Source organism: Ruditapes philippinarum, unplaced genomic scaffold, assembly GCF_026571515.1.
Source record: "Ruditapes philippinarum isolate M1 unplaced genomic scaffold, ASM2657151v2 ctg8820_1_1_1_1, whole genome shotgun sequence".
Classification (NCBI taxonomy): Eukaryota; Metazoa; Mollusca; class Bivalvia; order Venerida; family Veneridae; genus Ruditapes; species Ruditapes philippinarum.
In genome coordinates, this window is record NW_026864823.1 from 7382 (window position 1) to 30207 (window position 22826).

At 31.7% G+C, this 22826-nt stretch overlaps 2 protein-coding genes across 3 annotated transcripts; both read left to right on the forward strand.

The window, feature by feature from the left end:
* Nucleotides 1-951: 951 nt before the first annotated feature.
* On the forward strand, nucleotides 952-20111 carry LOC132726958 (syntaxin-17-like). Of its 2 annotated transcripts, none has more exons than XM_060712373.1 (8): nucleotides 952-1057; nucleotides 10120-10304; nucleotides 10779-10995; nucleotides 13478-13632; nucleotides 14617-14667; nucleotides 14961-15047; nucleotides 15327-15459; nucleotides 19397-20111. In XM_060712373.1, the coding sequence occupies exons 2-8, from the start codon at nucleotides 10143-10145 to the stop codon at nucleotides 19579-19581; spliced, it is 990 nt and encodes a 329-aa protein (XP_060568356.1). In that variant the 5' UTR covers nucleotides 952-1057; nucleotides 10120-10142; the 3' UTR covers nucleotides 19582-20111. The 2 variants fall into 2 exon arrangements, with proteins under 2 accessions (XP_060568356.1, XP_060568357.1); XM_060712374.1 differs by having other exon boundaries at nucleotides 987-1008.
* Nucleotides 20112-20710: 599 nt separating this feature from the next.
* Nucleotides 20711-20973, forward strand: LOC132726957 (uncharacterized; the record flags this gene model as incomplete). The annotated part of the gene is made up of 1 exon (XM_060712372.1): nucleotides 20711-20973. A coding segment is annotated over exon 1 (263 nt), but the record flags the coding sequence as incomplete, so codon positions are not given.
* Between the last annotated feature and the right edge of the window lie 1853 nt (nucleotides 20974-22826).

A 22826-nucleotide genomic window follows, 5' to 3' on the forward strand; every position in this document is an offset into this window, starting at 1 on the left:
AAGAGCACTAGCCGAACATAGGGTTAGATTATAATCATCACATTCAATAGGCAATTTCTAATTTACCAGGGGTCCAGACTTCGATTAAGAAGGATATACTTACCTTGATTTATCAAACATATAGGGTAGTCAAGTGCATTATATTACACGATATATACAAAGCATAAAATAACGAATCCTTACACGTCATATGACGTCATATAATATATATGACGTCTAAAAATCAAATGACGTAAAAATTGTTTTAATAGTATAATTTTATATTGTACGATTTATCATTTAAATGTTTTTTATTACATGTTTTGCAGTAGATTACTGAATTATAACGGTTAATTATATTCTGATAATTTCACAGTAATGATTACCAAATATAATTTCACAGTAGCCGAACTATATTTGGCGTAAAAATAAAATATTTATCATTAATGAATGTTTTTTTCAGCGGAAATGTAGTCAATCATAATAACAAATGTACGTGATAACTGTAGTTCGTAAATATTTACGAACGTTGTGCTGAAAAACATCTAAAATCTAAAAATAATCATGGAATTATATTTTGCTTCAACATTGTGACGTCATTATTTGATGACGTCATGAAGATAAGAGCATGACGTTACGCGGCAAAAATCAGTAAAATGGTGTAAAAATCGTTAAAAAATCATGAAATAAACAGAAAATTTGTTTGTTTTACATGTAAGATCAAATAATATTTCACTCGTGAACCCCAGCTATTATATTTTCACTCGTGGCTACGCCACTCGTGGAAAATATTGCATCTGGTGTTCACTCGGTGAAATATTTTTCGATCTTACACTGAAACAAACAAATATCCTCTATGTAATTAATCAAATAATTGATGAAATAAATAATTTTCCTACTGTACACAACGAAAATCTGAAAAACGAATGGACCATCTTGATAAGCTTATAAAGGGTACAGAAGATGCGATTGTCCCTTCCGTTTTTAAAAGACTTTCGCTGTTCTAATTAACTTCCGGGAAAAACGAAAGTAGGGTTTTTTTTTTATTTTTGATATATTTAGGCGTTCAATTTAGACGGTAAGATTTGGCTTATGTGAGTTCAAAAAGTACAGAATTAATTTGTATTAGTGATCTTGTTGCAAAAACAATTAGAAATATATTACTAGATCTATGAGTGTTCAAAAATCGCTGATTTTATTTATGAAATTGTGTGAAATTTCGGATAAACTTTATTTTGGACACTGTACAGTATGTAAATATTGGTTCAAACTTCAAACAAAATAAAATAAAATAAACACAATCATCAAATATTTTTCATAACATATCTTTGTTTTTTTTTGTTCAAGAATTATTCCCCTCTTGAACTTGGATTTTTTTTATTAAAATTGTTATTTTTTGCTCTAACTTCTTAATTTTTAACTTATTTGAATTTAGGTTGTTCCGGGATATAAACTCCAATATATATAATATATGATAAAGATGAATATTTTTCAACTTCATCAGACTTGCAAACTTATATTTTTCACAATTACAAAATGCCATGACTGTCAAGCGATACAAGTCAACCCGGCCCTAAGTCAACCCGGCCTGAATTACGGACAGGGCGGACCGTGAGACAGGCCGGACCGTACCAGGGCGAACCTTATGTTTGGACAGGGCAAACCATATTTTTGGACAGGGCAGGCCGTGACTCGAGACGAGGCGGACCCTGATTTAATGTAAAAAAATATTTAAATATAATTGCCTTTTCTTTTTTTCTTTAAATATCATTATGAACATATACAAATATCAATGTAGTTTATTAATTTAGAATAAATTTGATTAATGTAATTATTTAAAACAGCATCAAGTTGGACATTATGCAGGTGATAATTGACCAATTATTAGGATATTAAATGTCATTGTTTGTTAAGTAATAAGAGGGTATTACTTTATATAACAGTACATATAGAAAAGGCTTGTTATTCACCTCTGACATTTGAAACACAATACAAAACAATAGCGTAAATGATGATGAGTGACATTATAAAAATAATCACAAAAGGTGGACAAAATTTGCATTATATACAGAAAAAATGACATGTATTATTTAAAAGATATTTTAAAACATAATGACGAAGTCGGACAAACATATATACAAGTACAAAACTTAAAAACAGCATGCATATCGATTGATTTACTTTTTAACATACATTCATATATACACATGATATAATGCACTATTATGCACGGCCATTAAGGCTTGTGCAACTATCTAGAAATGTTTTGATGGAAAGTGTCTTGTTGGAATATTCTATCTATAATGTTATCAATTTTGACTGCATGCTCCCGGTTGACTTCTCAATTTTGATTCTTTTGACAAGTTAATATATTTGCTTTGCTTTAATTAAGATGCTGTCTGTTTAGAGAATTTATATATATGTTTACATTTCTTGGTTTTCCAATGTTAAAAAACTAGTTAATTTCTTGGTTTTCCAATATTAACTGAATATATGGGAGAAAACTTTATTCCATTAGATTCTGTTCATACTTACAGGACCAGGTCAAGTGAAAGTGGTTGTTATATGCTACCTAAGGTCAAAGGTTTCGGATCAAAGTCTTTTGCTTACAATGGATGTGTATTGTGGAATAAACTACCCTCTTCTATTAGGATGGAATCAAAATTGTACAATTTTAAATTATCTGTTAAAAAACATTTACTTAATGGGTAATTATCTCTTTTAAGGGTGTCTATCCTCTAGTCTTAATATTTATTATTTTTATTTATTTATTTTAATTTGAACATTTTATGTATACTATTGTCTTTCTTCAATTTAAAACTGTGATAAGTCATTTTCATGCCTCTCTTTGTCAAAACCATCAGTATCTAAGGACCACAATGGAAATAAGAGATTAAGTTCTCTTTCTTGTGTTATCCTTGGTATGATGTTTTTGATATGGTGCACTTCTTATACATTGATATTTGTTTTTATTGTTTTATCATGTATTGGATATGTTTTTACCATGTTATTACTGAATACTGAAATAAATCTATCTATATATCTATCTAACAAATTTAAAACTAATATAAATAATCATTATTCCTCTATACAGCTTAAATGTTATGAATTTCACATAAAACAATTAAGGTAATTCTGTCAAGTTTTTTAATATCAGTGCAAAAGAAAATTATGTTTTACATATGAGATTTTTTTCAATCCATTCCCACTATCTTTCTCCACCTATTTTATACTTATAATTGCATGGCTTAATGTTAATAATAATCTTTTCAAAATGAAAATGCTTAAAAATATGACATGTTTAGGATGGCATTGATATCAAAAGTTAAAAAGATAAATGAAATTGCAATATTAAATTTGAAATTAAGCACGGTCCACCTCGTCTCAAGTCACGGTCCGCCCTGTCCCAAAATATGGTCCGCCCTGTCTCACAATCCGCCCTGTCCTACGACCCCATGCCTCAAGTGAATCCGGCCCCAAATTAGTCAATCCGGCCCCAGTTCAATCTGATATCTAGTCAACCTGGCCCTATTTTTGTTATCAGTTATTTGCCACAAAATTTTCCTACTCTAAGAAATAATGTGAATTATTATTATTGCAAGATATAAAAAGATTTATGATATCTAGAATCACATAAGCCATTGTCATCAAAACTAGTTAACTAATGTGCTTTATTGTTAATAATAAATGTTAACAACTTATTTAAAGAAAAGGTGAGGATTTTAAAACAAATCTTTGAATACAATACATTCTCTTGTGCTGTTTATCTTGATAATTATTCACATTATTTCCTAAATAGAAAAAAGATATTAGAAAGATAATAAAAAAAAGTGAAAAAGAAGTGCTAGTTTAGTAATATTAAAACGTTACTCTCTTCTCTCGATTTCGGATCTATACTTGTAGACACAGTTTTAATAAGGGCTGAGTGTTTTGGACAGCTCTTTGTAGAGGTACATATGGAAAAAGAAAACATAAAGAGTAAGCACGGATGTAAAATAAATCCATGGAGTAAGTCCTAAAATATTTCCAAAGTAAGTTATTAAAAAAATTATTTCATTATTTTTATCCCCCGCCGAAAGGCAGCAGGGGATATAGCAAATAGTCTTCGTCCGTCCGTCCGTTTTTCATTGCGACATTTTTGTCCGGAGCATATCTCAAAAAGTATTTGAGGTATCAACTTTAAACTTCATAGGTGGATAGACCTCTTTGAGGACGAGTGCAGTGCACAAGAATGATAACTCTATCCTGCATAATTTTTGAGTTATTGCCCTTTGTTATTTTTCAAAATTAATTTTTGTCCAGAGCATAACTCAAAAAGCCTTTGAGATATTAACATGAAACTTCATAGGTGCATAGATCTTACTCAGGAGGTATGCAGTGCACAAGAATGATAACTCTACCTTTCATAATTTTTTAGTTATTGCCCTTTGTTATTTTTCATACTTAATTTTTCACCTGAGTGGAGTTATATATATATTTTTCATACTTAATTTTTCACCTGAGTGGAGCATAACTCAAAAATTGTTGAAACCTCCCCTGCATTATTTTTCAGTTATTGCCCTTTGTTATTTTCAGCCGTCAGTATTCACATAGGTTTCAAATCTGTAATCACTTCAGCCATCAGTTTTCATTACCAAAAGACCACTTAAAAATGAATTATTCTGCTCTACTACATATACATTCTTCCAATGAGCAAACACATTCGACGGAGGATGGCCATGTTGACATGGCTCTTGTTTCTCCTGATTTACTAGCATAGTAACGGTACCAAAATAGACATCATAAGTTAAAGCATTTTCATATTTACGAAAATATTTTCGAATATACATCAAATAAAGACATGTTATAGACCAAGGTTTTTTCACAATTAATATTTCTTTGTTTATTGATTGCTCTAACTTATTTGTTCATCATGTTTAAATAAATGTAATAAATACGTTCAAACATACAGTTGAGTTCACACTAAACTTCCCACCCTTGTGCACTTCTAGTGCACTATAGCTGAACTAGAAGTGCACACCGTGTGCACTTCTAGTGCACTAGACCATATGACCAGGCTGGCCAGGGAAGGTGACACCTAAATGGTTTATTGGATAATTGCATATCAAGTGACAGGGGGCATCCATTGTTAAGCTGCTGTAAGAAAAAAAACTTTGGGAATATATGGCCTATTCATGAATATAAATAAGTAAATTTTAAAATCAGCAGTTTTAACATTTTAGGTGATATCATATTACAGCTTAAAATTATTTTTCTTATTGATTGTAATCATATTTTAGTTAAATTTAAATATGCTCTATAATGGACAATTAAATAAGTGTTTTTAATGGCCATGTATTTCAATTTTTCTAGTGTACAAATGGGAAAATCAATGTGATAATTCTGGCCCAAATAATTTAGTTGGAACAACGTTAACTTTTTTTCCATACTGTAAGCTCAAATAAATCAAGGAAAAGTTTATATTTAAGCTAAAGTGTTATTTTTTTATAATATATAACTTAGGACAGTTCCTCATGTACAATATTAAAAGAGAATATTAATACATTGATGCTAAAACAATCAATATACTGTGAAAATTTAGTATTCAGCTGTGTAATGCTTGCATATGTTTTAAAGATATAAATAATTAAAATATTATCCATAAAATAAATAAATTTGATAACTTTATTCATGATTTCAATATTAAAAATAATATGTATAAAAGGAATACTTATATTGAAGAGGAAAATCACAAGTCATGCTGTGTATTGGTATTTTCTGAGAGGAACTAACAGTTTTCGTTATACCACTCTCCTGCTGATAAGAGGGCCTCAGGGTAAATGACAAAGAACAGTCGATTTTGCAAATTATAAGTATGCATTGAAATTCCCTGGTTTTCTCAAAATGCATGTTAGACATAAGCCTGGAATGCCTTGGCACTCAGGCTATTTAGTCATATAGATAAATGACCATAATTTTTGTATAATCAAATATGTACAAAAAAAATCATAACGGCATAAATGCGTATTAGATATTATTGTCTCTAAAGCAGAATTTTCTATATTTATCCAAATTTCTTGCCATTCTGCATAATCATATATAACTTAAGATCCTCATGCTCAAGATTGAAAGAAAATATTAATTCATTGATTTTAAAACAATCCATACATAGAGGATATTCAAGTTTTTTCTATAAATACATGATTTATTTTCATCCAGTGGTATGAAAATTAATATTTCATGAGTGGCGGTAGCCACGAGTGAAATATGGTGATTTTCATGCCACAAGATGAAAATAAATCATGTATTTATAGAAAAAACTTGAATTTTCTGTTTATTATATACATTTTTCTCTTTTTATGCCCCCGCCATGTAATGGCCGGGGCATATAGTGTTACCCTGTTCCGTCCTTCCGTCATTCCGTCCTTCCGTCCTTCCGTCATTCCGTCCTTCCGTCATTCTGTCATTCCGTCATCATCAGTTTCCGTTCATTATCTTAGTAACGGTTGCACATATTCAACTCAAATTTGACATATGGATATGTCATGAGAAAATACAGGTCAAGTTCGAATTTGGTCATGGTTCGATGATTTTTGGCAGAGTTATGCCCCTTTTACTTTGAAAATAATATGAAATTTTCAGTTTCCGTTCATTATCTCCCCAACGGTACAACACATTCAACTCAAATTTGACATATGGATATGTCATGAGAAAATACAGGTCAAGTTTGAATTTGGTCATGGTTCGATGATTTTTGGTAGAGTTATGCCCCTTTTACTTTGAAAATAATATGAAATTATCAGTTTCCGTTCATTATCTCCCCAACGGTACAACTCATTCAACTCAAATTTTACATATGGATATGTCATGAGAAAATACAGGTCAAGTTCGAATTTTGTCATGGTTCGATGATTTTTGGCAGAGTTATGCCCCTTTTACTTTGAAAATAATATGAAATTTTGAGTTTCCGTTCATTATCTCCACAACGGTTCAACACATTTAACTCAAATTTGACATATGGATATGTCATTAGAAAATACAGGTCAAGTTCGAATTTTGTCATGGTTCGATGATTTTTGGCAGAGTTATGCCCCTTTTACTTTGAAAATAATATGAAATTTTCGGTTTCAATTCATTATCTCCCCAACGGTACAACATTTTCAACTCAAATTTGACATTGATATGTCATGAGAAAATACAGGTCAAGTACGAATTTGGTCATGGTTCGATGATTTTTGGCAGAGTTATGCTCCTTTTACTTTGAAAATAATATGAAATTTTCAGTTTCTGTTTATTATCTCCCCAACAGTACAACACATTCAACTCAAATTTGACATATGGATATGTTTTTGGAATGCCCAGGCCCAGTTCGAATTTGTTCTTTGTTCAATGATTTTTGGCAGAGTAATGCCCCTTTCACTTTGAAATTAATATGAAATTTACAGTTTCTGTTCATTATCTACCCAGCAGTGTTACATATTCAACTCAAATTTGACATATGGATATGTCAAAGGAATGGGCAGGTCAAGTTGGAATTTGGTCATGGTTCGATGATTTTTTTGGCAGAGTTATGTCCCTTTCACTTTGAAAATAATATAGATACATCTTAGGAATAAGCAGTTTAAGTTTGAATTTGGTCGTGGTTCAATGATTTTGGACAAACTTATCTTTCTTGAATATTGGAAAAATTTTGAACTTTCAGTTTCAGCACTCATACTTTTGTGGAAATGTATGTAGCCATTATTTTGGCTACAAATATGAAATATGCTATTTTCAAAAGGTTAAGACTGAATAATTTCAGTGCCTTGAACATTGTATGGAAATGGTTTGTGTTAACATTGAAAAGTTTTAAGGGCTTTGAACTTTAAATGAAAACAATAATTTGTGCAAACAAATTTGGAACTAAATATTATAACATCTGAAATTTTGGCTGCATGCGGGGGCATCCGTGGCATGATGACACATTTCTAGTTTAACATTAAAATTTGCAATTTTTACAGTGAAAATACGGAAAATGAAAATACGCATTTTATTTCATCTATATTTCTCAATATTTCATTTATAAGTATATAATAAACTGTGATAGTATGTTTTTCAACCATGAAATGTTTGCATACTTTTTAAAGATATTAACAAAAGTTTTCCATGAAATAATTAAATTGATAACTTTATTCAAGATTTCTATATTAAAAAAATAATGTATAAAGGGAATGCTTTTATACAAGAAAAAAGTCTCAAGTCATGCTGTGTATTGGTATTTTTCTGAGAGCGACTGTTTTCATTATACTGGTCTCCTGCGGTCGTCTCCTGCTGTCACAACAGGGCCTCAGGGTAAATAACAAAAATGCAGATGTATGCAATAGTTATTTAAAATTTCCTGTTTTTTTTTTTCCAAAATGCATGTAAGACATAGACAAATGACTATAATTTTTGTTATAATAATCAAATGTGAAAAATAATCTTAATGGCATAAACGCGTGTTAGATATTATTGTCATTATTGTCCTTGAAGTGGAATTTTCTAAAACTGGTTTAAAATCAATATCAGTGTTAACCATTCTAGAAAGACCTCATATCAATATTTATTGCAATTCTACAAATAATAAATCTGCAGCATCTTTTAGTTTATGAACTGGAAAATGTTAATTTTTTCTATTATAGATTTGACAAATTTGCCTAAGTGTCAGTTTTAACACATTTATAGAAGATAATATATATTTTAAAGAAAATATTTAAACACATGATTATAAAACTTTTGCGACTTCCTTTTCACATTAAAGCAGATCTGGTTTTTTTTTTTTTTTTTTAATAAAATATCACACATGGGCAGAAAACAGTTACAGAAGATTAAAGTGTTAAAAGTCATGCTGTGTATTGGTGTTTTAATATAGAACCCTGCTGATAAGAGAGCCCCTCAGGGTAAATAACAAAAGGCAGATGATAAATATAAGTAGGCAATGTAAATTCTGTATTCTCTGGATGTTGGTGCAAATAAATTTCATATCAAGTAGTACAAAAAGAAAACTGAATTATTTTTGCATTTTATAATAAACTATTTTCAGAATAATAAGACTGAATTTTGTTTAATTAGCATTTCAATGTTTCATATTTCATTACCAGATTATAATAAAATAGAATCAAATTAAATATCAATTAATTTTGTTTATTTACGCACTTATCAACATTAAAGTAATAATTATTTATATTTATATACTTATTCTAACAATTAAGTTTTAAAGTACAAAATCAGTAAAATTAATGACTTTGAAAAATTATTGTTCTAATATTTTACGCCATATTTTACAAAATCCAATATTCTCAACTTCAAAGTTATTATGAAAAACTATTATACAGATATCTATATTTATCTTTCTTTTTGTAAAAGTCAAATTGCTATTCATTGAAATAAAAGGTAACTGCTTAATACATATAATAGGTCTGGTGCACTACAAAGTGCACTTATGAAGTGCACTAGTAGTGCACTTTGAAGTGCACTAGTAGTGCACCTCTAGTGCACTCCTAGTGCACTTTGTGTAACCTTTAGTGTGAACTCAACTGTAATTATTGATGTTTATATAATCATTCATTATCACTATTATGTATAAAAGCCTTAACTGGGGCAATTAAATTATCAACAAATTTTAGCCTAATAATGTTTTCAATAACTTTATTATATGGTTCATAGTCTTCATTATTTGGGTAAAGTTTTATTAATTTGTAAATATGAAATAATTAATTATTTATACATTTTTTGAAAATCTTTTTTTAATGTGTGTAATACATATATCATTTATAGACAAAAGGGAAAATGAAAGAAGCAAAATATCGTCTAATAGTAATAATAAATTAATTTAATAAAATATTCTCTGAAAATCAATTTTGGGGCCGGATTGACCAATTTTTTTGGGCAGGATTGACCAATTTTGGGGCCGGGTTGACTAATTTTAGTGCCGTATTGACTTGAGGCCGGGTAAACTTGGGGCCAGGTTGACTGTTATTCCTGTCAAGTTATATAACTCTGTTTACATTTTTTTGGGACTATTTTCTGGCCTTAACTGAGTGAATGGGTAAATATTTTTTTGAAATATTGTTACTGACAAGAATCTGAGCCGGGTGTTTTTGTGTTTAACAAAAAATACATTCTTGTTTTTGTTTGGAATAGTTCTTAAACACAGATTTTGTAAGATGGCAACATTTGAGCGATGTACAGATAACCAGTCTACTAGTGATGGTGTCCAGCACAGAAAATATCCGCTGATACGTCTGGAACCATCCATAAAGAAATTCCTCAAAGTTATACAGATTGACCTGGCAAGACTGCATAGGCATAGACTTAATGTGGAGAAGGTGACAATTATTTACACTGTCATTAAATAACTGAAGAAAAGAAATAAACATGATAACTATAATTGCCTCACAGATTTTAATAACTGATATGATATTTACTGTGATCAACTAAGAACAAAAAAAAACAAAAACATATTATAACATTGCACGTTTGTAACGTCATTTTTCATTGGATAATCGTGACGTTTATATAGTTTTATATACACTGTTGCTGTCGATTCATGAAGATCTCTAAAAATGATGCTTGCTGTATTATAAATTCGTTATAAAGATTGTTGACAGGTCATATGTCCATATATAAATGGCTGTTTGCAATATAACCCTTGCCTAACTATTATGGTTATATTTACAAATAGCCATTTATATAGGGCCATATTACCTGTCAACAATCTTTATAACTAATAATATAAATGAGAAGACAACATTAAAACTTTATTTCAAGGAATGTTGTTGTAATTTGGAATTATGTTTCAGTATAACAGGCTGCAGGACTGGAGTGACTTGCACACAGAACAGATAAATGCAACAAGAACCATTCAACAAATCAAAGCAAACATTCATGAAATAGAAAAATCAAGGCTTCAAGTTAATGAGGAAGATTTGGAAAAGTTTGACAACAGAATAAATGACATGAAACATGGTGCAATCAAGTCAGTTGATGAATTTGTGAGTCTGGCAAAAGGATTTAAATGTAAGTGAATTGTAATGATTTAAGTGTACAAATATCGTAGTTGTACTTAAGTGTAATGTAGTAGTTTAAGTGTACACATATTTTAGGTTGTTAAAAAATGTACCGTAAAATTTCTTATAAACGCCCCTTCCCTAATAAAGGCCCCCCCAGGCCTTTTGATAAGGAAAACAATCTACTCATCAGTGCTGAACTCATAATTAAAGCCATAATTTTATTCAAATCATTTAGAATCCATTTTATTTTATAGTAAACACAAATATGTATAAATATGTTGGAAAATGTTTAACCCCCAGGGGCGTTTAATAGGAATTTTACGGTACATACATTGTAGGTTGTTATGGAATGTACGTACATTATAGGTTGTTATGGAATGTACATACATTATAGGTTGTTATTGAATGTACAAACATTGTAGGTTGTTATGGAATGAACATACATTGTAGGTTGTTATGGAATGTACTTCCATTATAGGTTGTTATGGAATGTACATACATTGTAGGTTGTTATGGAATGTACATACATTATAGGTTGTTATGAAATGTACATACATTTTAGGTTGTTATGGAATGTACGTACATTGTAGGTTGTTATAGAATGTCAAACATTGTAGGTTGTTATGGAATGTCAAACATTGTAGGTTGTTATGGAATGTACATACATTGTAGGATGTTATGGAATGTACAAACATTATAGGTTGTAATGGAATGTACAAACATTATAGGTTGTTATGGAATGTACATACATTATAGGTTGTTATGGAATGTACATACATTGTAGGTTGTTATGGAATGTTCATACATTGTAGGTTGTAATGGAATGTACATACATTGTAGGTTGTTATGGAATGTACAAACATTGTAGGTTGTTATGGAATGCACATACATTGTAGGTTGTTATGGAATGTACGTACATTGTAGGTTGTTATGGAATGTACATACATTGTAGGTTGTTGTGGAATGTACAAACATTGTAGGTTGTTATGGAATGCACATATATTGTAGGTTGTTATGAAATGTACATACATTATAGCAGTGTTAGAAATTAGCAGTAGTCCTATAGTCCCAGACTACTAAACTTCTCCTCGGGCTACCAACTTTTCACAGTAACAAGCCCGAACAGGTTACTGCATTTTCAGAGGCAATATAAACAACTGTTTTGAACAAATGAATCATGCTAGTGAAATGTCTCTTGGGCTAGTGAATATTCCAATCTGGTAGTCCGACCAGCCTAGTCGATTCAAATCCTAATTTCTTACACTGTTATATGTTGTTATGGAATGTACGTACATTGTAGGTTGTTATGGAATGTACATACATTGTAGGTTGTTATGGAATGTACAAACATTGTAGGTTGTTATGGAATGTACATACATTGTAGGTTGTTATGGAATGCACATACATTGTAGGTTGTTATGGAATGTACATACATTATAGGTTGTTATGAAATGTACATACATTGTAGGTTGTAATGGAATGTACATACATTATAGGTTGTTATGAAATGTACATACATTGTAGGTTGTAATGAAATGTACATACATTGTAGGTTGTTATGGAATGTACATACATTGTAGGTTGTTATGGAATGCAAATACATTGTAGGTTGTTATGGAATGTACATACATTGTAGGTTGTTATGGAATGCACATACATTGTAGGTTGTTATGGAATGTACATACATTGTAGGTTGTAATGGAATGAACATACATTATAGGTTGTTATGAAATGTACATACATTGTAGGTTGTAATGAAATGTACATACATTGTAGGTTGTTATGGAATGTACATACATTGTAGGTTGTTATGGAATGCACATACATTGTAGGTTGTTATGGAATGTACATACATTATAGGTTGTTATGAAATGTACATACATTGTAGGTTGTAATGAAGTGTATATTATAGGTTGTAATGAAGTGTACATTATAGGTTGTAATGAAATGTACATTATAGGTTGTAATAAAATGTACATTGTAGGTTGTAATGAAATGTACAAACATTTAGGTTGTGTTGAAGTGTACTAATATAGCTGGTTCTAATATGTTAAATACAAATAAAGCAGATTTATCTTGTAATAGACAGCAGGGTGTAATGTTCAGTATCATTGCAAGGAGTAACATTAATTGGCTGTTGAGACATGGTTCTGTAAATAAAGCTGTAGACTAAATGGCAAGCACAGTCTATAGATGAGTTTAAATATCTTAGACTTAGATTACTCCAAGTGTAAATAGCTCAATGATTTTACCATATGATGTTATTATTTTCTAGTCGGATAATAGAAGTTTTGTTTGGTCAAAATTGTCCTTTTTTGCTGTTTTTGTTAAAGTAATTCTCTAACAAAATAAACACAGCTCTGTATGGAGTAATTGCTTGCTATCCTCCCCCTGTTTTAAATTAAAAATGCTATAAGTAATACTGTTATGTTTTAAAGTTATAAACTAGTTCATGTATGGAAACAGTGAAAGGAACATGATTTTTTCAGGTGATGGTAGAAATTCCAGCTCTGATAGTTCACCATGTGATGAAAACAAATTATTATCCATTGGTTCCTCAGATGAACTTTACCAAAATCAAGTGCAGTTGAATGAACCACCTGAAAATACTCAGGTAGCTGAGTCATGGGAAAATCTGCAAGAGGTATAAGTTCATTTTAAGCCAAAAAGATACTGTTGTAGTTGCCGATTAAAAATGGCCGGACCTGGGGGTCACTTATTTTCTTTTGATTGAGTCAGGGAGCTCTTTGGATGCACAAGGGAGCACTTTGGATGTATCAGGGAGCTTTTTGATTGACTCAGGGAGCTCTTGATATGTTTTAGAGAGCTCTTAGAATATATAAAGGAGCTTTTTGAATGTTTCAGTGCGCACCAAGAATGTATAAGGGAGCTCTTAGAATGTATAAGGGAGCTTTCTGAATGTATCAGGGAGTACCTAGAATGTATCAGGGAGCACCTAGAATGTATAAGGGAGCACCTAGTTTAAACATATTTTATTCATAATCATACACAGTACATAATATACAATCATTCAATATATACAATGATAAAATGGATTAGAACGAAAGATATAAAATCTTAGAATGTATAAGTGAGCACCTAGAATGTATAAGGGAGCTTTCTGAATGTATCAGGGAGCACTTTGAATGTATCAGGGATCTCTAAGAATGTATCAGGGTCTCTAAGAATGTAAAAGAGAGCTCTTTGAATGTATCGGGGAGCACCTAGAATGTATCAGGGATCTCTAAGAATGTATCAGGGATCTCTAAGAATGTAAAAGGGAGCTCTTTGAATGTATCAGGGAGCACCTAGAATGTATCAGGGAGCACCTAGAATGTATCAGGGACCTCTAAGAATGTATCAGGGATCTCTAAGAATGTAAAAGGGAGCTTTTTTAATGTGTCAGAGAACTATTTGAATGTATCAAGGAGGTTTTTGAATGTTTGGTTGTATTATTATTCTGTGTACTAATGTTAACCTTTGGTATTAAATATTTATTTAAGTATGAGTATATTAGCTAAGTATATTAGCATCCCTTCATTGCTGTCAAAAGAAATTTCCAGTCACACTGTTCTTGTCTAAAGTTTTCGAATTTTCATGATTCAGTAACTTTATTTTATTGTTTCAGAATTTAGAAGAATTAGATGTAATGATACATCAGTTTGCTTCAGCTGTTAATGTGAGCTTAAAATATTTTTTTTTATTTTATAATAATTAAATTAATAATTAACAAATAATTATGATAATTAAATTTATTATAATGATAGAAAAATGTCTGAATTTTAAATACATTGTATTGAAAAGGTAAGTAAGTGTAAGTTGTGTCAGATTTTAACTTACACAAATGAATGAATTTGTAAATGTACTCAAAAGTCATACGCAACAGTTATTATATATTTTAAGATAATATTTATCTGGTTAATTATGTGTCTAGATAGGAAATGTTGCTGATTGTTTGAGAATTTGTTTAAGACACAACAAGAGAATATAGACAGTATAGAAGATAATGTAGAACAAGCTCATATATCTGTCCAAGACGGGACCAAACATCTGGCCAAGGTAATGTCCATATTAACCAATAATCATTATACACAGTAATAGTTTGTGACTTTTCCTAGTAAATAATCTCAGGGGAGCGATATTATTTTATTATTTATTTTTGTTGGCAAACATTATAAAATTGTCATGATAGCTGTTACTAGACAGGTGATGTTTGAAATTGCATTTTTTTAAAAATGTTTTATCATTAGCTAATAATTAAAAAAATCTCATTTGACTTTTAATGTTTTCCTTTACTGTACGAGATCTTTTAAAATGTACAGTTTTATTTTTTTACAGGCAGCTAAATATAAAGCAGCTGTTTTGCCAATAGCTGGTGCAGTAGTGGGTACAGTGTTAGCAGGACCTGTAGGGTTAGTTGCTGGAGCCAAAATTGGGGGATTATTGGGTGTGGCTGGAGGAGGACTGGCAGGTATATTTATATAAGGATATTTCATTCTATTGGCAATAGCTGGATAAGGGTAAATGAATAAGTACGACTTTGTATTGACATATTTTGCTAAATTTTTTATTTTATAATAGATACATGAGGATACACTACAGCTTCATTATAACACTCATGTTGGGGTCCAATGTCTCAACACCGTGTTCTATATATATAACACTGACGATTTGTACTTACTGTTTAATTAATATCGACATTATCTTTTTCTTAAACAATTCCATGATGTAAACATATATTATAGCATAAAATCGGCTATTTTCCCCTCTTTTGCCCATGTTATAACGGGACCAAAACCATGTGTTAACATAGTCACGCGCTCTTGTTATAGCCCGGTTTCACCTATGCGCATTACATACAGGGCCCAGTAAACAAACAAACAAAAAATGACGATTTGGCCTGTTTGCCAAAGAGTCATGTGCGCTTTTGTTATATTGAAATTTATTGATTCGAGGGCCTCAGTCGCATATTCAAGTAACTATGCCGGAAAAACTGCGTATAGACATCGGTGCTAATCTTGGTTGTCGCCCTTTCTAAGAAACGGACAGTTGTCAATGTAAACAAATGCAGTAGAATCTACCTGTCATTCAGTTTAACACTCCGATTAACTTACAAAACTAGATAACACAAAATTAATATGAGAAAATGTTTTTTATTTATGTTTGTGTTGATAAATGCTCTTTATATTTCTTTGAGAGAATAATGCTTAGTGCCTGATTTTTTTGTAAAATTGTTTGCTTAAAAAAAAAAAAACGATTCTGATGTCACTGATCTTTTTCTACCGTCAATCTGAAATCATTCTAAGAATTTCTGAGGGTCATGTTTTGTCTTGGGTAGAGGGTAGAGTAATGTAACGTTTTTTTTTCTTTTGAGATAATAAATCTCCAAAGGTCAAGCTTTGTTAAATCATTAAAATTCAAAATTTCGTTCGGTTCCGAAAGTTGTTGGCCCCGGAAAAATGAAACGCATACGTAACACATAGAATTGGATAAATACCGTCCAAGCACAAGAATTTAATGTAATTGTGTTTTGTATAAACTATACATCACGAATCTGTTTGAAAATTTTATGCTATAATAGCATACCGGGCTCGGGCACCAGCCGTTCCTCGGGACTCTGCAGACGTTATAACACGGAAGAACGTGCGTTAACCCTATATTATATTCACAAATAATACTAAATATATTTAAAAGAAAAAAAAAAAATTTCAAAAGAAAAACATAAATCATGAATGTAGTGTAAACAGTTAGCCATTACAGTCCAGCTTTAGTTGTGTCCCCTAGTTAATCAACGCCATTTACTTCCTGTCACAGTCGTTCAATTTACAGTGCAGGATTTTAAATTGATTTTGGGCTTGTGTGGGTTATTTAATTCAGCTAGGTTAACATGTCACAGATATGTGTGTGAATTTTAGTTTATTTATACTCACCACCAGTTGCCCATGTCACAGTTATGATATGAATTTGGGATTTTGGAAACAATTTGATGCCTGACTGATGGACAGGTAAAACAACAAAAGAGCGGATAAATGCTAACCTGGGCATGTTTTTTACACCTTTGGCGCTCATAAATGTCCTAATAATTGTTTATTGTACTTGACTGTAAAATTGAACAAGCGTTTTTTTTGGGAGTTTTTTTTTTTTTTTTTTTTTTTGGGAGCCAAGGTCTATGAGCGCTATACTGATATTAGCGTTATAACGGAGAGCAATATATCGAGGCTACAGTGTACTTACATTAAGGTTTTAGAAAGTACGTATATGCAAAAAGTATCACTAATAGTTTACTGAAAGCAATAATATGACAAAAACAAATTAAGGAAACAGTAATGTGTTTTTTAAGCTTGTCTGTTTAATAAAAAGTTAAGCTGTTATAAGATTGATGTTGTTGTCTTTGTTCAATAGCTTTAATGAAGCCCATCTCTCAATTTAAAAAGTATGAACACAAAACTTGGAGTACCTTATTATCATGATATGATGTAGTTGTAAAACAAGGGACATAATCTTGAAAGCAATATTTTAGGAGTTACATATATGTCCCTTTTTAACTTAGAACAGAATTATTTCAAAACAATTAATGGTATAAACAAACTTGGAATTCTTTAATTATTATGATTGCATATAGTTGAATGACAAGGGGCATTTTTCTGAAAGAACATATGCCTTTTTTTAATTAACTAGAATTCTAATTACAGTTGATTAAAAAGAGGGATTGGTCATGACAAGGAACATTCAACAGCAGTTAAACAAGGGGCATTATCCTTTAAGCAATATTTTTTGAGTTATGCCCCATTCTAACTTAGAATATTCACACCACATGCTGCCCTCTTGTATTTAAAAGGAGGAATGCTTTGCATTTGTCTGTCGGTCGGTCCATTGGTCCGTAGACCAGATGGTTTCCAAGTGATAACTAAAGAATGCTTAGGCCTAGGAACTTCAAACTTGGTATGATGATTGTTCATGACCAGTAGATGACCCCTATTGATTTTGGGGTCAAAGGTCAAGGTCACATTGACCTTGTAGGTAAAAACGGTTTCCGAGTGATAACTAAAGAACGCTTAGGCCTAGGAACTTCAAACTTGGTATGATGATTGTTCATGACCAGCAGATGACCCCTATTGATTTTTGGGTCAAAGGTCACATTGACCTTGTAGGTAAAAACAGTTTCTGAATGATAACTAAAGAACGTTTAGGCCTTGGAACTTAAAACTTGGTATGATGATTGTTCACGACCAGCAGATGTCCCCTATTGATTTGGGGTCAAAGGTGGTCAAGATCACAATGACCTTATAGGTAACAAAGCTTTCTGATCAATATCCCAACTTATGGACCCTTTACCTTCAAACTTCACAGGTGCACTGGTCTTGGCCTGTATATAACCCCTATCGATTTAAGGGTCAAAGGTCAATGTCATATTGACCTTGTATGTAAAGACTGTTTCTGACCAATAACTCAACAACTAAAGTTGCCTTGGTTGATATTTTTTTATTAAACTCAAAGTCCTTTCAAGGTCGTTTGTAATATAACAACTTGGCTGTCATTAATGATGCCTACATGATTCATAAATTTTATGCATATATTATTTGGTAAGATTTGTAATAACTTTGTCATAAAATTGCTGCACATAACCTTTGCAGTCACAATTACATAGTGACTAGTCATGACCAGTAGTTAACCCTTATTGATTTTTTGGTCACTAGGTCAAAGTCAGTCATAATAACCAGGTCACATGACTAATATTGGCTGCTGATAGGGGGCATACATGTTTTGCAAACATATCTTGTTATGATTAGATTGTTTCATAATCAAATTTTATTCTGTTGTGTGTAAAATACATCAAATACTGAGACATTTAGTTCTGTTCTTGTTACTGGTGACATTTGTTAAGGATTTGATGGTAAAGATATGCCTAAACTTAAAATTGGTCATCATGTGGCAAAAATTATCAGCTCATAGTTTCAAATACCTTTTTGTCTTATTCAGATATTACCAGATGATTTTTGCAATTCAGACAAAAATCTCTCTTACATCTCCCATTTAAGTCAAGCTGCATGTTGTTAATGATGTCATTCCCGAGTGTCTTTTTATGAATGAATAGAATGACATCTTTTTTTACCGTTATGAATGAAGTTGTAAATTCATACGCTACCGTAAGAAAAAAGTGCTAAATAAATATATTAGTTTTCGTAATTAACATGTAATATGCAAGAAAAAGAATCAAGCACCATCTGTTGTTACAGACCATCATGACTTAAAAGTTGCTTTGTGATCAATAGGTCTTGTTAAGATGAAAGGCTTACACAGAACTTTATTTTTAAATAGAAGATAATACCTTGCCAAGCAGATCATATTTGTTTGTTCCTTAAGATACATGGCATTTGTGTTAATAAAAGTGTTTATTTCTTATTCAGGATTTTTGAGTGGAAGGTATATTAAAAAAAGGAGAGACAAAGTAACAGAAATAGAACTCTCAAAATTAAGTAGGTCAAATTCACTACCAGAAGTACATGCAGAAAATGGAATGGGCACTTCATGGTTCCCAGACTGGGGGAGAAAAAGGAACCAGTCAACAGCAGACGTATTGGACAACACTTAGATGACAGATATGTACTGAAGAAATGGACATGGTGGCTCAAATTTTAGTTGTGATATTTCTTATTTTAAGTGTTTCAGTTGACTGATACTCATTTATTCTAAAACATTGTTTTTGTGACTTTGTTTCAACTTTATTATTAATCAATGTATTTGGGGTATACTTGGACAAAACAACATTGAATAGTGGGTAATTTGAATATGACTGTAGCCTTTTAGGAAGACTTTCATCAATAAAAGCTTCTCATGAATGGTAGTAAGGATAAGTCAAATGTGGGCCTGCTTTGTGGTGGCTCTTGGTTTAGGAATAAAAACCGTTTGCAGTGGGTATTTATCACATTCAGTGATAGTTCTAGTTTATTATTTGTTATGTGCAATATTTGGACATATGAGGTTTTTGGATACAGATATGTATTAATTTCAATTAATTCATTTACATGTATTTAATTGTAACTTCATTTATTTCTTAGGTTAATATTGTTACAAAAGGGTGGCACTGACTCTTCCATCTTCATTTTTAGCTCGACTTTTTTTTTTTAAAAAAGTAGAGGTATAGTGATACGGCGGCATTGCCGTTGCTGTCCGCAAACTTGTACCTGGATCATAACTTTTTTATTTCTTGGTGTATTGTCTTCATACTTGGCCACAACAACCCTTGGGACAAGACCTTTCAGTAGACCACATTAACCTTGACCTTCATCCATAAATGACCTTGACCTTCAAGGTCAAAAGATCAAATTTTGCTTGTTCTTGCTATTATTGGCTGTAACTTTGTTATTTTTGAATGGATTGTCTTCAAACTTGAACATTATAATCTTCAAGGATAACCCTTAAAAATAACCGGACAGACCTTGACCGTCACTCATTAATAACCTTGACTTTGAAGGTCAAATTATTGAATTTTTCATTGTTTTGGCTGTAACTGGCTGTAACTTTGCTATTATTGAAGGGATCAACTTCATATTATAACAGAACATTCTTAATGACAAGACCTTGGTGTTTATCAAACCCAAATTGACTTGGGCTCTTTAATGACCTTGACCTTGAAGGTTAAATTACTGAATTTTCTCAGATTTGTACATTAAATGACCATATATATTTATTGGTGTGTGTATATATATATATATATATATATGTATCAACAACAACAACAACCACCAACCCACCACCACCCACCAAACATCCACCCACCAACAACCACCACCATCCATCCACCCACCCACTACCAATCCATCCACCCACTACCAACCACCCAGCCACCCACCCAATACCAACCACCCACCCACCACCCATCCACCACCACCACCCACCCACCACCAACATCCACCCACCCACCCACCAACACCCAACCACCACACACACACACCCACCAACCAACAAACCACCACCCACCATGGTGCGTATATATGAATATATTTATATAGACAAAACTAATGTGACAGGACAGACCGAGTAAATTTATAAAAAGAAAACGTTTAGATTTGTTCAAACATTTCTTAATTGCTTTTAGAAAAAGTAAAAAGTCAAGCGTTGCCCCCGCCCGGCAGTGGCTCTTTTTTTATTTAAATACAAAATTTATGTAATCTTTTCACATTATGTTTTGTCTATTACACATGAATCACCTTATATATTTATTTTTCTTCCTTGAAGTTTTAGGAAAAACTGGATTTATATAAATTGATCATGTTTTATGATTTCTGCAATTTCTTTTATGATGTTAGCAAGATTTTGAGCTCACCTAGTGAGTTTCTAGGATCATTGAATGTCCTTCATCTGTTGTTCTTCCACATTTAGTTTGTTAACACTTTGTTGCTTATTTTTTGCCCCAATTGTCACCAAACTTGGTCTGGATGTTTGTCCCAGTGATTGCTCGGACTTAAGTTCAAACATAGGTCATCTCGGATGAAAAACTAGGTCACAGGAGCCAAAAGTAGCAAAATCTTGTTACCAATCTCAAGGCTACTGTGTCAGTCCAAATATCCTGGAAATAGTTCTGAAAGGTTGTTTAGATGGTTCCTTACTCATGTTCAAATATGGATCATATAGGGCCCAAATGTGGAAAATCCTTGTTTACACTCAGAAATTACATTTTAAGCTTTACTATCCTAGATATTGGTCAGAAAGATTGTTTTGGTGATTTCTAACTCAAGTTCAAATATGGGTCATCTGGGGTCAAAAACTAGGTCACACAGCCCAAATATGGGTAAACCATGTTAATACTGAAAAAAATTTCAGCCCAAATATCTTGGAAATTTTTCAGCAAGGTTGTTTAATTGATTTCTAGCTCATGTTTGAATTACAGTCATCTTGGGTAAAAACTAGATGACATAGCTCAAATATTGAATACTGATTGTTTATATTTGCACTATTTCAGATGCTAATATGAACATAATGACATCAGTTTAAGCCATTATATCTGCTTTTATCTCATAGTTAACAATAATAATTGTTTCATTAAAAGCCTTATTAATCATGGCCCTCTTATAGTGTCAATTTTAGATGGCCAATGTTTTAGACTTTGTTATCCTTGTCAATAAAATAGAAAAAAATGGGATAATGAAAGGTGTTGTCCTTTGGTCCCTCATTTCATCCAACATCATATTTTAAAACTTGTTGATCTTTATCTTATTATGATGACATATCTCTTGACATTTTTCCAGTGCACATGCTTCAAACATTGTAGAAATTATTGGTACTTGATTTGATTACTAAAGATTGTTACAGGATCTGATGAAGTCTTGTACCTTTGGATTAAATCCGTATGAAGTGCATTCCAGTGGCATTTAGTGCAGTGCAGGGAACTGTTTTTAGATAATTCAGTTCTTGTGTAAATAAATTGTGTAATTGCTTTAGGGCCACATAGGGTTCAAGGTCAAGGGCAATGTTCCCTAAAATAGAAAATTTGGTTTTGGGTCAATAATTAGAGTTTAGAATCCCACAAGACATCAGTTGCATTGCCAAATAAAATTTGCAGGGTAAATATGTTCATATCAATGGATATCAATGTAGGAGCAGCATTTACCTGCTCCTGAAAATGTACTATAAGAGTAAAACATATATAGGAAAACAATTTAAGTCTGTTGAAACTAAAATGCCCAACCCTTGGCTATTTTGCATGTGACACCACATAGACCTCTACAAAAGTTATATAAAAATCATGCTTTTAGTGATAAAAAATGGATTGTCCCTTGGGGACACTTAGTTTATACAGACATGTATAGGAAAATTATCTTAAAAATATTCTCTAAA

What these genes read in the sequence shown, in the direction of transcription:
- LOC132726958 (XM_060712373.1), top strand. Translation starts at nt 10,143, where the DNA reads ATGGCAACATTTGAGCGATGTACAGATAACCAGTCTACTAGTGATGGT. An exon ending in ATAGACTTAATGTGGAGAAG is followed by an intron (nt 10,305 to 10,778) that starts GTGACAATTATT and finishes ATTATGTTTCAG; the next exon opens with TATAACAGGCTGCAGGACTG. An exon ending in CATGGGAAAATCTGCAAGAG is followed by an intron (nt 13,633 to 14,616) that starts GTATAAGTTCAT and finishes TTATTGTTTCAG; the next exon opens with AATTTAGAAGAATTAGATGT.